General features: G+C 40.5%; 2 protein-coding genes across 3 annotated transcripts; both read left to right on the forward strand.

Annotated features, from left to right (window-relative positions):
* Positions 1 to 81: 81 nt before the first annotated feature.
* LOC311147711 (bridging integrator 2-like) lies at positions 82 to 2924 on the forward strand (the record flags this gene model as incomplete). The annotated part of the gene is made up of 11 exons (XM_084184465.1): positions 82 to 165; positions 257 to 337; positions 529 to 583; positions 734 to 828; positions 939 to 1034; positions 1111 to 1218; positions 1319 to 1404; positions 1542 to 1617; positions 1777 to 1859; positions 2056 to 2707; positions 2871 to 2924. The coding sequence occupies 11 exons, from the start codon at positions 82 to 84 to the stop codon at positions 2922 to 2924; spliced, it is 1470 nt and encodes a 489-aa protein (XP_084040591.1).
* A 7144-nt stretch (positions 2925 to 10068) lies between these two features.
* LOC311148075 (small cell adhesion glycoprotein-like) lies at positions 10069 to 18494 on the forward strand. Of its 2 annotated transcripts, none has more exons than XM_084184970.1 (4): positions 10069 to 10317; positions 17037 to 17082; positions 17487 to 17549; positions 17864 to 18494. In XM_084184970.1, the coding sequence occupies exons 2-4, from the start codon at positions 17061 to 17063 to the stop codon at positions 18034 to 18036; spliced, it is 258 nt and encodes an 85-aa protein (XP_084041096.1). In that variant the 5' UTR covers positions 10069 to 10317; positions 17037 to 17060; the 3' UTR covers positions 18037 to 18494. The 2 variants fall into 2 exon arrangements, with proteins under 2 accessions (XP_084041096.1, XP_084041097.1); XM_084184971.1 differs by lacking the exon at positions 10069 to 10317 and adding an exon at positions 14045 to 14144.
* The last annotated feature ends 583 nt before the right edge of the window (positions 18495 to 19077 follow it).

The following is a 19077-nucleotide window of genomic DNA, read 5'->3' on the forward strand; positions in this document are numbered from 1 at the left end:
TAGGCATACATCCAACTTGTCTTTCCTCAACCTTCACATTTCCAGGGATAAAAAGCTCAACACAAGGGAAAAGGAGAAATGATGGCAGAGGGCAACGGTCCAAAAGGAGGCACTGAGGTCTTTGCTAAAAGATTCCAAAGGCAGCTGAGCAGGGGCAAAGAGAAGGTATACAGTACTTTAACTTTCTCAATATAATGCACAATATTATTCTCAAGTTGTTTGAGGTTTGACATGTTTCGTATTCCCTACTTTTTAGGTCTTGCAGAAGTTTGGAAAGACAGTGGAGACCAAAGATGAAATATTTGAACAATACCTCCTAAATCTGAATTACCAACAGGTAGTCACCATGACAGTACAGGACTACACAGAGATCAGACCATTCCATGTGCATGAACCTGTAACGATAACCTTAAACGGATATGTGATTTATATCCTATAGCAAGGGCCTGTAAATGTGCCCCTGTAAATCCCATAGATTTATGTATAGCCTACAGACGAGATGAGTCACTCTATAATCTCTGTTTGCAGATTGATGGGAACCGGTTATACAAGGACCTGAAGATTTACATTAGTTCTGTCAAAGGTAAACATTTGTTCAGTTCGTCTATGTTGTAAATTAAACATGTGCTCTGTATGATGTTGTCCACAAATTGCATGGTTTTCTATAGCTTTAGCACCATCAGTAGTGCCCACGGCCTGATAACATGTGATCCAAGATGTCCACTTTCCACAGGAATGCGGGAAGCTTCAAAACGTCTTTCCCAGTCTCTGTATGATGTCTATGAGCCGGACTGGGATGGAGAAGAGGACCTGGGGGCCATTGTAGAGGTCAGTCATAGCACTGCTGTACTATTAAGAATGGCATGCATGACTCTGTTGGTTATTATTATGCACATTTCTGTAAAAATATCTAATACATTTTCTCCATATGGCAACAGGGTGAAGACCTCCTGTGGAATGATTATGAGGCAAAGCTGTTAGATAAGGCACTTCGCACCATGGAGTCTTACATAAGCCAGTTCCCAGATGTCAGGGTAAGGATGGAAACACACACACACTTCCTAAATATGTGATCTCTCACGAGCATTATTCCTTCCCTCCAACCCCCAGGAGAGGGTGGCCAAACGAGGCAGGAAGTTGGTCGACTACGATTCCTCCCGTCACCACTTGGAGGCGATGCAGAATGCTAAAAAGAAAGATGATGTCAAAATAGCCAAGGTCAGACAGACAAGATACCCCTGTCTACTTAATATGCACAATAATGATCATTTAAGCAAAACTACAAACTCACCTCATCATGGTGCGTCTCTCGGTACAGGCAGCTGATGAGGTAAACAGAACCCAGATTGTCTTTGAGGGCATCAACAGAGAGCTGAGGGATGAGCTTCCTGCTCTGTATGACAGGTAAGGAGTCAGAAGTAAGCACCGAGCCAGATAGCAGAATGACAAATACATAATCAGGTCAAGTGTGTAAAGAAAGAAAAAGCAGCGGACAATTGATATGAATAATGTTTTTTCTTCTCCCCATTTTGTTTCTGAAGCCGAATTGGATGCTATGTGTCAGTCTTCACAGCCATCTCAAATTTACGGGACACCTTCTTCAAGGAAATGACTACGGTATGTGCAGGTCATATTCTTCTCAATAACTGGGGTGGGAATACACATCCAAATATAGCAGTTATGTGGGGCTTTGCTTTGGTTTATAAAAATGAACTGAACTGTTTTGTCAGCATTTATATATATATTCTTAAACTGGTGTAATATCCTCTCTTTCAGTTCAACAGTGATTTGCAGAATGTGATGAAGGAACTGAAGGATCAGCATCCAGACAAGGTGTTTGTTGTCAAAGGGTTGAATCAGTAAGTTCGTTAGGATTTTACATCTCTCACCAGCACTGTTTTTCTTTATTAACTTTCCTCCCATTTTGAGTCTATCGATGGGTTGTGGTCTGGGATGAATTAAATAGTGGGTGTTTTATAAAGCATAACAGTAATTAAAGCAAAGTAAGTGTATCAACATGTAGTCATCCTATCCCTCCTCTCACATATCTTTCAGGACTGGCTCTCTGAAGAGGCGATCTTTCATGTCCCCCAGGTCGTGGAGCGCCAGCTTCTCTGACTTCCATCAGAGTTATAGTCCAGGCAAGTCAGGCACCCTCACTAGAGACAGGTCCAGCTTCAGATCCCTTAGTAGTCCTCGCTATGATGAGTCACTCACCAGCACCACTGCAGTCTCCCCACGGTCCCTACCTACTGAAGAGCCCTCCTCAGAGGCCCAAGACCTGGACGCAGACTCCACTCGCAGTGAAGGCCCCACTGCAGAGAAAAAAACGGAATCTGAAAGCAGGGATAACACCTCCACAAAAGGGGCCTCTGGCAGCGGCCAGAAGTCAGAAGAGAAACTGATGGAGGAAGAGAAGGATGTGAAAGAGGGAGCGCCTGCTTCAGACCAGCACTCCACCCCCTCAGATAAGAAAGGAGAAGAAGAAGAAGAAGAAAGCTCTTCTGCATTGACAGCGAGTACTTCCGATGTGACCAACTCCCATAACTCAGAGAGCGTTGAGCTCCAGTCCTCGGCCATAGACACCCCCCAGCTGACCATAGAGAGCCCTGTGGCCCCTGAGGACTCTGGGGCTCACGGTGTGCAGAACGGAGCTGCTTCTGATGGCTCCAATGCTGACATAGAGGCCAACGCACTTGTCCAAAAGGTGAGATACACGCAACCTTTTATGACCTCTCATATGTAGTACATTTGATTTACATGCCGGTCTACTCTAATCAAGACAGGCAGTATAATAATTGGATGCCATGGACTGCTGCTAGACCGTTTGGATCTACTGGTATATAACTTTTCTTTTCTTTTACTTTTAGGCAGCAAAATTACATATCCAGGAGCAAGAGGGTATGAAAAACACTGTGGTTTAATGAAGGATCTCTGAGGAAAAGGTTGTTTCCTGTCTAAAGTAACTATAATTGAGTTATTATATTGAGTTTCTTATTTCCTAAATTGTTAACTGTCTAAATGTTTTATATTTGTTCACAGAACTAGTTATAGTAATAAGTGAGAGTGGCTGAATACTGCACAAGGGAAAATAGGATCAATATTACTGGAGGGATATAAGAATATTAGCTGTTTCCGCCTGCTGTCTAAGATCTGGAAGCTCTTGCTTGTGGACAATATACTTTCAATACAACCGTTTTGTTTTTGTTTTTTCATTAATAAAATCAATGGTATGCCTATTCGTGCGTTGCATAGGTTTGTGCCAGTATACACCCAATAACTGTATAGACCCAATAACTGTATACACCCAATAACTGTGAATTGTCTTTAATTTAATTGTATAGAAACAGCAAGTTCACTAAATTGTACTTGAACCGATTTGACATTCAGCTTAGCAAAATTGTATTTCATTTCATGTACTCCTGAGTGGCGCAGTGGTCTAAGGCACTGCATCGCAGTGCTAACTGTGCCACTAGAGATCCTGGTTCGAATCCAGGCTCTGTCGCAGCCGGGAGACTCATGGGCGGCGCACAATTGGCCCAGCGTCGTCCAGGGGAGGGGAGGGAATGGCCGGCAGGGATGTAGCTCAGTTGATAGAGCATGGCGTTTGCAATGCCAGGGTTGTGGGTTCGATTCCCACGGGGGGCCAGTATAAAAAAAATATGTATTCACTAACTGTAAGTTGCTCTGGATAAGAGCATCTGCTAAATGACTAAAATGTAAATGTAAAAATAGAGCCCCACAGTGGAGGTGTCATAATACCCATAAAACCTAGCGGTCAAAATGTCATGCCAGGGTAAGCCTACACGAAACATAGCCCTTATCTTAACTGTTTCTAAAATCCCCTATGGGAAAAATGAATGGTGGAAAAACTATTTGAACCATTTCCCTGTTTGACCGCTAGCCTTTATGGGTATTATGACTCATACTGTGTTACTCTATATAAGTTTGCTAAATTGTACCTGAAGAACTTGATTATTGATTAAACTAATAGCTTTTTATAATGGCTTGTTGAGTGACACTGCTGTTAATTGAAAAACTCAAATCAAATGACTGTAAATCAAACGGTGATGTAAAGTACTTAAGTAAAAATACTTTAAAGTACTACTTAAGTAGTTTTGGGGGGTATCTGTACTTTACTTTACTATTTATATTTTTGACAACTTTTACTTCATTACATTCCTAAAGAAAATAATGTACTTTTTACTCCATACATTTTCCCTGACACCCAAAAGTACTCGTTACATTTTGAATGCTTAGCACAATAGGAAAATTGTCAAATTCACACACTTATCAAGAGAACATCCCTGGTCATCTCTACTGCCTCTGATCTGGTGGACTCACTGAACACAAATGGCATCAATTGTAAATTATGTCTGAGTGTAGGAGTGTGCCCCTGGCTATCCATAAACTTAAAAAACACGAAAATTGTGCCATCTGGTTTGCTTAATATAAGACATTTGAAATTATTATACTTTTACTTTTGATACTTAATGATATCCTTCCAATTACATTTACTTTTGATACTTAAGTATATTTAAAACCAAATACTTTTAGGCTTTTACTCAAGTAATATTTTACTAGTGACTTTCACTTTTACTTGAGTCATTTTCTATTAAGGTATCTTTACTTTTACTGAAGTATGACAATTGGGTACTTTTTCCACCACTGAAATCAAAGGTGTCTTTTGATTAATTTAGTATTCATATAAAATGTCTCAAACATCTCTGCCCCTATAACAACAGTGTCTTTATTTGTGAGCCTATAGCTAGGTTTCCGGCCAATTGGCAACAGATTTTCATGCGAATATTCTCAAATCAGCATAAAAACAACATGCGCATTTTTCCACCAGAGATGTTTCCATCAAATTGACTTGTTGCAGATACATGGCTGTGCGTGATGATATAGTGCACATAAAAATACCTTTTGCAGTTAAATTCCCATGTACCGAATAAAAAATACAAGTGAAATGGGTTTCCATCGCATTTTCAACTCTACTGATGGTTTTCTGACAAAAAAAAAATGTTGCGTTATAGAGCGGGGGGGCTCACTCTGGTATTGGCACGTGCGTAGCCAACAGATCACATATAGCCTACATTAGGGGTCTCCAAACCTGTTCCTGGAGAGCTACCCTCCTGTAGGTTTTCGCTCCAACCCCAGTTGTAACTAACCTGGTTCAGTTTATCAACCACTAAATTATTAGAATCAGGTGTGCTAGATTAGGGTTGGAGTTAACCTACAGGACGGTAGCTCTCCAGGAACAGGGTTGGAGAGCCCTGGCCACCGAGGTAAAGACAGATTCAGGTTGGATATTCGACGGATATTCGCCTGCAGTTTTCCTTACGTCCACCAACAGCAGTTAGGGACCGTCAACATAGTGACAAATCCAAAAAATTTAACCATTACTCCAAAAACTTTTTAAACTGGTTCTAGCTAACCCGATAGCAGAGACACATATTCATTTTTTCGAATTTCAATAGCTCCTTGGTCATGTGACCTACTGGACTCAAACAAGGTTCAGAATGTCCACTGACTAGCCAAATATATTCCACACTCGTTTGTGTACTGTAATCTCATGCAGTGTTACATAAATTTTTCATAGTTTTGAATTTCAGTAGGTCCTTGGTCATGTCAATTACACACATAAGAAGTGTGCAGTGGATATATACCCATATTGCATAGTCTCTAGTTATGTATCTTCTATATTGTTGTACATGAATATTAGTTTGATAATTAAGAGGTTCAGTCCAGTGTTGTGTTTACCCTTTTCTTTAATGATTATCTATAATAATTGGTAGTTCTGAGTACTTATTTTCCCTTTCCTTAAGTCTTTATTTTTGCCACAGTATTTAACAGCAGTAGACAATAGGAGAGAGAAAGACAATATCTCCTTTCATCGTTAATATCAACCATAAAGGAAAAAGGAAAAGTACGAGAGTCATGTTATTAATTGTCCAAAGCATGGATGGAGAGTGAACTGCACGGCCAGTAAGATAGGCTGCAGTGGGTTTGCTGGTCAATACATACAGTTGAAGTCTGAAGTTTACATACACCTTAGCCAAATACATTTAAACTCAGTTTTTCACAATTCCTGACATTTAATCCTAGTAAAAATTCCCTGTCTTAGGTCAGTTAGGATCACCACTTTATTTTAAGAAAGTGAAATGTCAGAATAATTGTAGAGAGAATGATTTATTTCAGCTTTTATTTATTTCATCACATTCCCAGTGGGTCAGAAGTTTACATACACTCAATTAGTATTTGGTAGCATTGCCTTTAAATTGTTTAACTTGGGTCAAATGTTTCAGGTAGCCTTCCACAAGCTTCCCACAATAAGTTGGGTGAATTTTGGCCCATTCCTCCTGACAGAGCTGGTGTAACTGAGTCAGGTTTGTAGGCCTCCTTGCTCGTACACGCTTTTTCAGTTCTGCCCACAAATGTTCTATAGGATTGAGGTCAGGGCTTTGTGATGGCCACTCCAATACCTTGACTTTGTTGTCCTTAAGCCATTTTGCCACAACTTTGGAAGTCCCTCCTGCAGCAAAGCACCCTCACAGCATGATGCTGCCACCCCCGTTCTTCACAGTTGAGATGGTGTTCTTCGGCTTGCAAGCAGCCCCCTTTTGCCTCCAAACATAACGATGGTCATTATGGCCAAACAGTTCTATTTGTGTTTCATCAGACCAGAGGACATTTCTCCAAAAAGTACGATCTTTGTCCCCATGTGCAGTTGCAAACCATAGTCTGGCTTTTTTATGGCGGTTTTGGAGCAGTGGCTTCTTCCTTGCTGAGCGCCTTTCAGGTTATGTCGATATAGGACTCGTTTTACTGTGGATATAGATACTTTTGTACCTGTTTCCTCCAACATCTTCACAAGGTCCTTTTCTGTTGTTCTGGGATTGATTTGCACTTTTCGCACCAAAGTACATTCATCTCTAGGAGACAGAATGCGTCTCCTTCCTGAGCGGTATGACGGCTGCGTGGTCCCATGGTGTTTATACTTGCGCACTATTGTTTGTACAGATGAACGTTGTACCTTCAGGTGTTTGGAAATTGCTCCCAAGGATGAACCAGACTTGTGGAGGTCTACAATTTTGTTTCTGAGGTCTTTGCTGATTTCTTTTGATTTTCCCATGATGTCAAGCAAAGAGGCACTGAGTTTGAAGGTAGGCCTTGAAATACATCCACAGGTACACCTCCAATTGACTCAAATTATGTCAATTAGCCTATCAGAAGCTTCTAAAGCTATGACATCATTTTCTGGAATTTTCCAAGCTGTTTAAAGGCACAGTCAACTTAGTGTATGTAAACTTCTGACCCACTGGAATTGTGGTACAGTGAATTATAAGTGAAATAATCTGTCTGTAAACAATTGTTGGAAAAATGACTTGTGTCATGCACAAAGTAGATGTCCTAACCGGCTTGCCAAAACTATAGTTTGTTAACAAGAAATTTGTGGAGTGGTTGAAAAACAAGTTTTAATGACTCCAACCTAAGTGTATGTAAACTTCCGACTTCAACTGTATACTGAACATGTAACCACAATAATGGTGGCCAGATAATCAATGAATTAAAATTGAATATTGACAAATTAAACCGAAATTGTAGACCTTTAGTCTTTTCCAACATGTCAACAGACTTTACTTCAAAAAAGTACAAAACATTTCACAGTGTTAACTTTCTCTTTATCCCTGGTTGATGTAAATGTAGAGCCTCTTCAGTGTGGATGGGGTATAGCATACATTTTCAACAACAAAGACAGCACTTCCAGTTTGTGTTCTTCACTCTGTTGAACTCTTTTGTATTCATCCCTAGGCACGGCACATGGAACCACCGTTGGCATGCAAAACATTCAATCTAAAACAGAACAAAGCGTAACACGTTATAAATAATATCAAATATCAATGCAGTATGACGAATTAGCCATCCATTGTGTTATATCATAAATTGTCTTACATGCCGTCACTGTTGTCAAAAGATTATAAACATGTTAAATAAAGTTACTAACCCAGTCAGTCTTTGGGCCACATCCAGGTTCTTTATCAGTGGCATACATGAAGCAGTTGTTGGCTTTGTTGAACTCTGAAATCATAGGCATGAATTGAACATATGGTTGTCCCACACAACTACATAAAAATAAAGAATTGACATTTACTTTGAATGAAATGTCATTACATACCAGACATTTTTAGTATATCCTCAGCCATTTATTTTCGCAGTTGCTCCATGTGTTTTTGTGAAGGTTCTATATCCATTTGGGAGGGGATGTTGGGGAAGTTCTGTGCAACTTCCTTGGCCATCTACACCAAAAAAGAAAATAGAGTTTTTGACCTAATTGTTACACAACAGCTAACCATTCATTATTGCAAATATAACTATCAAACCTGCATTACAAAGACCCCTCAGCTGAAGGTGTCCTGCTGCATGGTGTGAGTTATTTCCCCTCCTTTCCACTTTATGTCCACCCAGTCGTCTTTTCCATGGCAGGATCTTCTCATTTTGAAGTATTCTCTTTTTTATGTAAACATAATGGAATTCTGAGTAGTTATAGGACTGTGTATTAAATGAATACACAGTCCAAAACTGTATGCTGTTTTCCTTATCAGCATAATCTAGTAGAGGTAATTTCCTTTATGCCCCATTCTACACACAGCCTCAATTATAGGATAATAATAAAAGTAGCATATACTCTCTTTTTCCCCAAATGACTTCTGAGTGTGCGTGTCCACTGTGCAGTAATATCCACACCTACTGGGTCTCAGGCTTACAGATTTAAATCTAATAGCGTGAGATGAAAGTAGACAAACAACAGTGTGCGATATGAAGGCATAGTGAGTGGACAATCTAAAGCATGTTTTAAGGTGGTAGGTCACATGACCAGGGAACTATTGAACTGTAAAACCGCGTGAGATGAAAATGGACAAACTAAAGACTGTACAATGTGTAGGCCCACTGAGTGTACATTCTGAACCTTGTTTGAGGTCAGTAGGTCACATGACCAAGGAGATATTTTATTTTTATTTATTTATTTTACCTTTATTTAACTAGGCAAGTCAGTTAAGAACAAATTCTTATTTACAATGACGGCCTACACCGGCCAAACCCGGACGACGCTGGGCCAATTGTGCGCCGCCCTATGGGACTCCCAATCACGGCCGGTTGTGATACAGCCTGGAATCGAACCAGGGGGTCTGTAGTGACGCCTCAAGCACTGAGATGCAGTGCCTTAGACCACTGCGCCATGTAAGATAAAAATTGACAAACTAAAGGGTGTGCAATATAGAATGGTAGTCAGTGAGCATTCTGGTCCTTGTTTGAGTCCAGTAGGTCACATGACCAAGGAGATATTGAAATTCGAAAGTTAAAAAAATTCATGTAAAAACGTGTGAGATGAAAATTGACAAACTAAAGGGTGTGCAATGTGTAGGCCCACTTAGTGTACATTCTGAACCTTGTTTGAGGTCAGTAGGTCACATGACCAAGGAGATATTGACATTTAAAATCTTGAAGAATTCATGTAAAATCACCTGAGATGAAAAGTGACAAACAAAAGGGTGTGTAATATAGAAGGGTAGTCAGTGGACATTCTGAACCTTGTTTGAGTCCAGTGGGTCACATGACCAAGGAGATATTTAAATTTGAATGTAGAAAAAAGTTTGTACTTTGTTTATGCACCCTAACTAATTCAACTAGGAATACAGAATTTTGCTCACATTTCCACACGATTATCATGTCACCATAAAACCCTCGATATTCACCTTGTACTTTCACCACCCTGTGAAATTCATCATAATGTATTTCATCTGTAGCTTAATAAACTGCATGCTTTCACGACGAGTCGTAGTGGGAGGACCGCACAACATGTCACGTGACTCCAAGTTTACTTCGATAAAATGGTTATTATATCAATATATCAACCACCGACATTTCTCGCATAATTCATTTTACCGACACAAAAAGATCCCACCTTGTCTAGCGTATTTTGTTTTGTTGACATTTGCACGGTTTACCGAAACTTCCTGTTTCCATCACAGCTGTTGTGAATGATTTTATATACCGTATGACGTCACATAAAAACTGGCGATGGAAACATGGTTTGTGTTGCAATTTCACGGGGGCGAGCACACATGAGTCTCATGAACGCGCAAGGGATTACAGGAAAGTTTGAGCACGTCAGTTTTTTTTGTTGTTCGTTGTTTGCTTTATCGACTGTGTTTTTGTATCTGTTGTTATTTTTGTAAGGAGAAAAGTGGTGTGCCTGAAAGTGACCAGCAAGCAAATATTGCTCTCAGCAGATCTAGCTAGATACTTCTTCAGGTAAAGTTTGCGTACACAATTGTGTGATGAACAATGGCAGCATTAAAAGTGTGATGTAGCCAGCTAGCCAGTAAACAGGCTATGCCAGGCGACACCCTGATTTAGTACATCAATGCTTGATATGCAGAAATGATAAGAATATTGTAGCCTTTACTGCTTTTCATTACCCGGATAGGGCGGTAGCTAAGTCAATTTACCCTAGAGATTATTAACTAAAGGGAAACCGGTTAGTGGCCATTATTGGGCGTTACAGGAAAGCTCCATACATATGGAAGCATTTAACTGCAAAAACTCAATTGGAAATGCAAATGGTAAATTATGAATGTAATATCATGTTTGCAATTCCTTTTCCTAAACGGGTATGTATTTGTTTTACACAATTGAATTGCAAAAAACGATTGCATTATCATTTTCATGATGACTGCCAATTTGAAAAAGAAATAACAAAGTGTGTTTGATTATTCATTTCCATGGTACTATCCAGTACAACACTGACACATTTCAAAAATCTAATTTTAAATGATGAATAATTCATCATGTTTGGCATTTCATTTCCTTGTTGTGATATCATGAATTGTGACAAAGATAATTATTTCTCAATTGACAATGATTTTCCATACTCTGTGGTTTAAGACTCATTTGCGTTAACGTTTTTTCGACTTGTATTGTCAATCAAACACTGGGCGGGGTTTCGCTAACGTGAGGCGGAAGAGGTTGCCTTTGCTTGCTGGCAACGGTCACTTTCGGTTGTAGCTGTATCGATGTGGTTTGTTTTTAGCCTGTCTCAGCAACAACAGCCAGTGAGAAACCTTCAGAAGAAAAGTGTGTGTGTGCGAGGAGTTTGCAGGAGGGGACTATAAAGCTCAGTGTAGGGGACACAGGGAGCTACTAGTAGCTAGCTAATATGGCATATTGGCTATTATATGTAGCTAGCTACCGGTATGTTAGATACTTTTGTATATATAGTGAATGTGGACACACATTCAAATTAGTGGATTTGGCAATTTCAGCCACACCCGTTGCTAACAGGTGTATAAAATCCAGCACACAGCCATGCAAGACAAACATTACACAGTAGAATGGCCTTAATATGAAGTTACTGAAGAGCTCAGTGAATTTCAACATGGCACCGTCATAGGATGCCACCTTTCCAACAAGTCAGTTAGTCAAATGTCTGCCCTGCCAGAGCTGCCCCGGTCAACTGTAAATGCTGTTATTGTCAAGTGGAAACGTCTAGGAGCAACAATGGCTCAGCCGCGAAGTGGTAGTCCACACAAGCTCACAGAACGGGACCGCTGAATCGCGTAGTGCGTCAAAATCATCGGTCTTCGTTTGCAACACTCACTACTGAGTTCCAAACTGCCTCTGGAAGCAACATCAACACAAGAACTGTTCATCGGGAGCTTAATGAAATGGGTTTCCATGGCCGAGCAGCCGCACACAAGCCTAAGATGACCATGCGCAATGCCAAGCTGGAGTGGTGTAAAGCTCGCCGCCATTGGACTCTGGAGCAGTGGAAACCCGTTCTCTGGAGTGATGACTCGCGCTTCACCATCTGGCAGTCCGACAGACAAATCTGGGTTTGGCAGATGACAGAGAACGCTACCTGCCCGAATGCATAGTGCCAACTGTAAAGTTTGGTGGAGGAGGAATAATGGTCTGGGGCTGTTTTTCATGGTTCGGGCTAAGCCCCTTAGTTCCAGTGAAGGGAAATCTTAACATTACAGCATACAATGACATGCTAGACAATTCTGTGGTTCCATCTTTGTGGCAACAATTTAGGGAAGGCTTTTTCCTGTTTCAGTATGACAATGCCCCCGTGCACAAAGAGGTCCATACAGAAATGGTTTGTCGAAATCAGTGTGGAAGAACTTGATTGGCCTGCACAGAGCCCTGACCTCAACCCCATCAAACACATTTGGGATGAATTGGGACGCCGACTACGAGCCAGGCCTAATCGCCCAAGATCAGTGCCCGACCTCGCTAATGCTCTTGTGGCTGATTGGAAGCAAGTCCCCGCAGAAATGTTCCAATATCTAGTGGAAAGACTTCCCAGAAGAGTGGAGGCTGTTATAGCAGCAAAGGGGGACCAACTCCATATTAATGCCCATGATTTTGGAATGATATGTTTGACGAGCAGGTGTCTACTTATTTTTGTTCATGTCGTGTAGCTAGCTGGCTATGAGGCACTACTGGCTAACGTTACTGGCTAGTGTTACCTGGCTAGCCTAGCTAGCTAGCTACCTTCACAACAAGACATCGTGGAACACTTTCAGGTATGTGGCTTTTTTGTCTTGTAATTTCACATTTGTTAGGTGCGTTGAGGGCTACAGCGATATTACAATGAGGGGATTTGATTAAGCTGGCCTGGTTGGCGGAAATTGCACCAGGTGAAAAGTAATTGTTTTGAAAACCGGGCTGCCTCTCGGGTGTGAGCCCACGGCAAAGTCTGCTCAAACAAAAGTGACGTATGTTAAGAACGTGGAGTATCAAATAAAATTTTATTTGTCACATGCGCCGACTACAACCGGTGTAGACCTTACTGTGAAATGCTTACTTACAAGCCCTTAACCAATGATGATTTAGGATTCAGTGTTTACATGCAAAGTGTGTGTTTCTCTTGGTTAAAAAAACGAATGTACTTTCTGACTTACCAAGTAAACTTAGTTAGAAAATGTAAACGTATACTTTATGGAAAAGATTAATGTCTCTGAACGATGAACCATGCTGTCTTGTTGACAATATGACCGATTTGAGCAGGGCGCTCCTCCCTCACCACTTTTGCCCATTCACGTCACGGGCCATAGCCCGGCGCACCCCGGTCCAGCTTAATTAAACTCCCTCAATATAAGGACTACTCTACGGCATGGTAGTGTCCACAGTAGAATAAAAATCAAATTATATTAATATTGTAGTCCCATGATCCTACCCCACTGAGTTCTTGTATGTGACATTTTGTTTATTGCAAGTCAAGCTTTTGTTTGCATGCCAGTAAGTATTGTCAACGTTACAGTATTTCATTATTATATCCCACAGGGGACAGTGCCAGAGATTCGAAGGGGGCAGATTATCTATGATATAGACTGGAATCAGAGATTCTTAAGAGTTCCTGTTGTCTGATTTAGGGGGAAAAAAGCCTTTTCTATATTAGCTTATTTGCCCCAGACCTGACATTGTGCCTTTCAACTAATCTATTTTGTGTTCAAACCCTCAGGAAACTGACATCATTGCTGTGTACGGGGAAACCCCAGCAGGTTCTCCAGCAGACGCTGCCCCCTCCTGTCTTCCAGATGCTGCTGCCCACCATCAGCCAGATAAGGATGCTCTCCCATAGGAAACAAGGGCTGTAACGCCTCATTGAACTACTCAATAAGACCACACTTGAGTGAATGATTGGTTATGACATGCACTAAACCGGAGCATACAGTTATTGTAAAATATAAAAAACAGTAGAATACGTGAGTGTCCCGTGTAGCTCAGTTGGAAGGGCATGGCGTTTGCAACGCCAGGGTTGTTGGTTCGATTCCCACGGGGGGCCAGTATGGGAGAGGGGGAAGGAAAAAAATGGAGAAAAAAATGTGTGCACTCACTAACTGTTAAGTCGCTCTGGATAAGAGCGTCTGCTAAATGACTAAAATGTGAATTGAATTGTGACTAGTGCACTTGATAATCTGTGTTTTTAGATTTTCATCCATGCTAATCCATAATTTGCGCTCCTTTTTCACAGGCAGTTCTGGCTGATGACCTGTCTCCATAGCTGATAGAAACCAAGAAGGAATATCGTCCCCAATGATACTAATATTTCTAACTGTACTGATGAGGAAGAGGTCAGACTTATCTGTTGTCGCTGAACTGCTTGAAGTGTTCAGTCAAAATTACAGTGCTACTTTGTTACTGCTAGTCACATGTTCTGCAAAAATAACAATACACAAATGTTCTTGCTCTTTAAATGAGGTTCTGCCAATCATATGTTGGAAACCATTATCAAGGAAACCTACAGTAGTTGAACACTGTAAATTGTAACCTTTTTGTTGAACACCAGTGATTCTAAGAACAAGAATAACTGTTACCTGTAGGACAATGTCTCCATCACAGGTCACCAAGGGTACAGTACGGTGTATATCCTTAATAAAACAATTTGTGAGTTAATTGTGCATGCCTCATTTTCAAGTCGACATGGAACAACTCAATATGCAATATAGTTATACCTATGGCTTGCATAACCAACTCAGTGCCCTTGTGGTTAGTGTCCTCCCTGAGATTTGAAGGTTGGACAGTTCTATCCCTGGCCTAGTCATACCAAAGACTGTAAAAATGGGACCTAATGCGTCTCTGCTTGGCACTCTAGATAAATAGATTGGGGGTAAGGCCCTGCGAAAGACTGTCCAGGGGATGTACCCTGATGGTGCCATGACATATGACAACCACAGTTTTTGTAAATACTGTCCCACCAAGGACTAACTCAAAGACTAACGTTAATGGCCAAAGGGGCCCTTCTCCCTCGCTCTCTGTCACTGTCAAAATATATATATTTTATGTTTAGACCAGAATTATTTTAGTAGGTGGTCTATCTGTTCATCTCTTAAATGTGTTTACTTGCTTCACCATGGCCAGCTAGCTAACGTATCTAACCTAGCTAGTAGCTAACAGTGGAGGCTGCTGAGAGGACGACGGCTCATAATAATGTCTGGAACGGAGCAAATGAAATGGCATCTAACACATGGTAACCATGTGTTTGATATATTTGATACCATTCCACTCATGCTGCTCCAGACATTACCACGAGCCTGTCCTCCCCAATTAAGGTGCCACCATATACTAGCCATCATATTGCTTGCAGCAAGCACCATGCCTGATCTGTCTCATGAATTTCTTACTCACCGGCTGACCTAGCCAGTATAGCAAAGATTATCTACACTTAGTGTACAAACCATTTGGAACACCTTCCTAATATTGAGTTGCACCCCCATTTGCCCTCAGAACAGCATCAATTCGTCGGGGCATGGACTACAAGGTGTCGAAAGCGTTCAACAGGGATGCTGGCCCATGTTGACTCCAATGCTTCCCACAGTTGTCAAGTAGGCTGGATGTCCTTTGGGTGGTGGACCATTCTTGATACACACGGGAAACTGTTGAGCGTGAAAAACCCAGCAGCGTTGCAGTTCTTGACACACTCAAACCAGTGGGCCTGGCACCTACTACCATACCCCGTTCAAAGGCACTTAAATATTTTGTCTTGCCCATTCACTCTCTGAATGGCACACACACAATCCAAGTCTTAAAAATATTCTTCTTTAACCTGTCTTCTCCCCTTCATCTACACTGATTGAAGTGGATTGAACAGGTGACATCAATAAGGGATCATAGCATTCACCTGGTTAGTATGCCATGGAAAGAGGTGTTCCTAATGTTTTGTACACTCTGTGTGTGTGTGTATATCAAGTTATTCAGTATATAGTACAGCTTTGCCTCTTCCTCTCTGATCCAGAAATACTTGAAGAAATTAAGAGTATTTCTGTCAGCATAGCTAGCAAGCCCAGGCAACCTCTTCCGTCTCGTTACCAATCCACCGCCCACCGTGTTTGACCGGTCTAACAAACATTGAAAACGCAAAGGAGCAATGAGGAAACTAAATAGCAAAATTAAGCATTGCGATTGATTTATAGAATTTGATTGATCATTTGAATTTTGACAGTCTTAAACCACACAGAGTATGGAAGAGTTTCTTTTTGTCAATTCATGCTGTTACAACAAGGAAATGACATGAGAAATGATTGGTCATTTAAGCATTTACATTTAATTTTTAAATGTGTCAGTGTTGTACTGGATAGTACCGTTGTACTGGATAGTACCGTGGAAATGAAATATTAAACACTTTGCTATTTCTTTTTCAAATAGGCAGGCATTATGCATACTCAATCATGAAATCGTTTTCAATCATGAAATGATAATGCAATATATTACTTAGAATTTTATCACACGAAATGCATACCAATTTAGGGAAAGGAATTGCAAACATGATATGGATTGATCATTTGCCCATTAGAATGTAATATTGAATTAAGCCACTAATAAACTTCCATTCACACAAACCGCAGCCATAGATTTTTCAACTAACCTGTTCTTGGCGGTACTTTCATCGTTCTCGATTCGGTGAAAAAAGGTATCTTAGAAGTGTCAGGTTCCAGTTGCAGGTGGTTCTACAAAAACATATATTAAATTCATGTTTTGTACCCTGCCATCTTAGCTGCCGTACATCTAGCATTTCCCAGCAGCTTTGCAGGAACTAGTTTTTATGCGGCACGGCTAGGTGTAGCATTAGATGACAGCTCGTTACAGTGCGACCAAAACAAAGCTCTACACACATGCAAGAGGCATATCTCACTCGATACAAAACATGGATTTAATATCTTTCTAAATTTTCTATGGTTTTTGTAGAACCGCCTGCAACTGGAAACGGACATTTCTAATATACTTTTTTTCACCGAATCGAGATTGAAGATTAGTTGAAAAATCTGTGGAGGTGGTTTTTATAGGGCTTTCCTGTAAAGCCCAGTAATGCACACCAACATCTTTGGTTATATCCATTCTGGTGTACAATCTGTAACTACAGAATGTAGTACTGTATTGGTTAGGAATACAGTGCCTTTTAAGTCTGAGTTTGTGTGTTGTGTAAACAATGACTGTACTAAGTACTGTACTTTTCATTTGTTCCATAGCTTGTGAATCTGAAATCAATCACCATGACATCTATTCCCATGACAGGTGAGTGGGATGTCCATTTTTTTGTGTTAGAGAAATGCCATTTTATATTGCACTTATTTCACAAAGACAAAATACGTTTATTTGAATTTTGAAGTCTGTGTGTCAATGAAATACTGTAGCCATATTTTCCTTTAGAGTTGATGACACCTAACCCTTTTTCATGACGGCTCTGTCGTTTACCTCTGATTAAGCCAGTGCGTTATGTCAAATAGATTCAAAAATAAACATGGGCTGGACCTGAGGTGCTGGCATGTTTCAGTTTAGCCGTTTGTAAACAGATTACTGTGTAATAAAATACAGTTCAGATTTCCCTGTATTGAGAAAATGATGCAGTTTCTCATGTTTATACTAGCACAGCCTACAGTATGAAACTGATTGTGTGTCAACATGTTTTATGTCTTCAGCAACAGAGATGAGTCCTACAACAGCACTTCCCAGTCATACGGACTCCTCTACCGTCATTGGAAGTAAGCCTGATTTATTTGAACTATTTTTATTTTCACTTCAGTATGATAAAAAACAAACATTTGGATTAAGAATGTGCAAAACCCTATGTTTTAAAGGTAGACTCCGCGAAATGACGTTCCCACGAGTAGCACCGCAGATATTGAGATGATAGAGATGCAAGACTTCGCTCTCACACGGTCACACACAGTATCTGCGCATGTGCGGTTTATGTTCTGCATCTACGTCATATCGCTGTCTACCTTTAAAGCGTATGCATCTATCCTTAGCTGAACTTCAGTCCCTATTCTAAAAGCAGTTGACTCTCTCTCCCCAGTGGTCATCGTGCTTGTACTGCTGACGCTAGCTGGCCTGGGTTTCCTTCTGTACCGGTACTTGTGCCACAACAAGGGTGCCTACAGAACCACAGGAGAACCGGCCCCGGGGGAGGACCGTGATCTGGCCCACGGTGACATCGTAACTGATGAAAAGAAGGAGTATTTCATTTGAACTTGATGACAAGTAGGAATGTGAGAACTGTGGGTGGGTGTTTAACAAAATCTTCTCTGCCAAACTGACAGGAAATAGGAAAATGACAATCTTTGATGGACATCTACGGTATATCTGCGGAATTGAAAACCTACATAGATTTTACCCAAGAAAACACTCACGTATAGGCACATAAGCTGGGAAAGAGATGAGATTAATTAGTAAAAGTGTGTGTTCAAGCTGATGGGTTCACAACTTAAGTTGTGTGCAAGGTAAGAGAACTGTGTTTAACACTGGTGGATGGAGGACTTAATGAGCTTCTTGTGGGGAAATGTCTAAGATGGCATCATATAAATATGCCTTCATCTGTCATCACATTTAGTTATCAATCTGCTCCCCATGTGTCAACTCTGAAGGCTTTTACATTTTCTGTATTTTCTGATTGAAGGGTTTAAAAAATAAATATCCTGGGGGCTAAATGGGGAAATTGTATTTGTTGATCAGTAGAAGGCACTGATTTATTTTATGTCATTATACAATAATTTACCAGTTGTTCAAAACTGGGCAGCTAAACGGGAAATGTTATTTTGTATCGGTTACTATTACCAAATACACCATCTTGTGTTTGTATGATCTTACTGAAGTATCTTAAGGTAGTAAGTGGCATGACAGACCTCAATTTGAGACTGCAGGTCTGACATGGCAATAAAGCTTGTTTCTTTTGAATCACTCACTGTTGAATGGCCTTAATACAGCTAGCTATGTGATAGGTGGACAGAACAAGAGTATTATCATCACCTTTCAATGTGCATTTAATTTATCATGGAGAAGGTGTTTATGCACTGTAAACATTTCTTCACCTCTTACGATTCATACAGTGCTACTTGAGCAGCTTGAGTCCTGATGCATGACACCAACATTTTTAAAAATAAATGATGGAAAAGCACTCGGAACAGGTAGCATTTCAAATGTCCAAAATATCCTTTATTCTAAATTTTTCAACTTTAAATTGTACGTTTAGTATAAAAAGTTAACTGCACCAAAGTTCCTTTGCAAAGAGAT

The sequence above is a fragment of the Coregonus lavaretus genome (assembly GCF_964263955.1).
Source record: "Coregonus lavaretus genome assembly, chromosome: 20".
NCBI lineage: Eukaryota > Metazoa > Chordata > Actinopteri > Salmoniformes > Salmonidae > Coregonus > Coregonus lavaretus.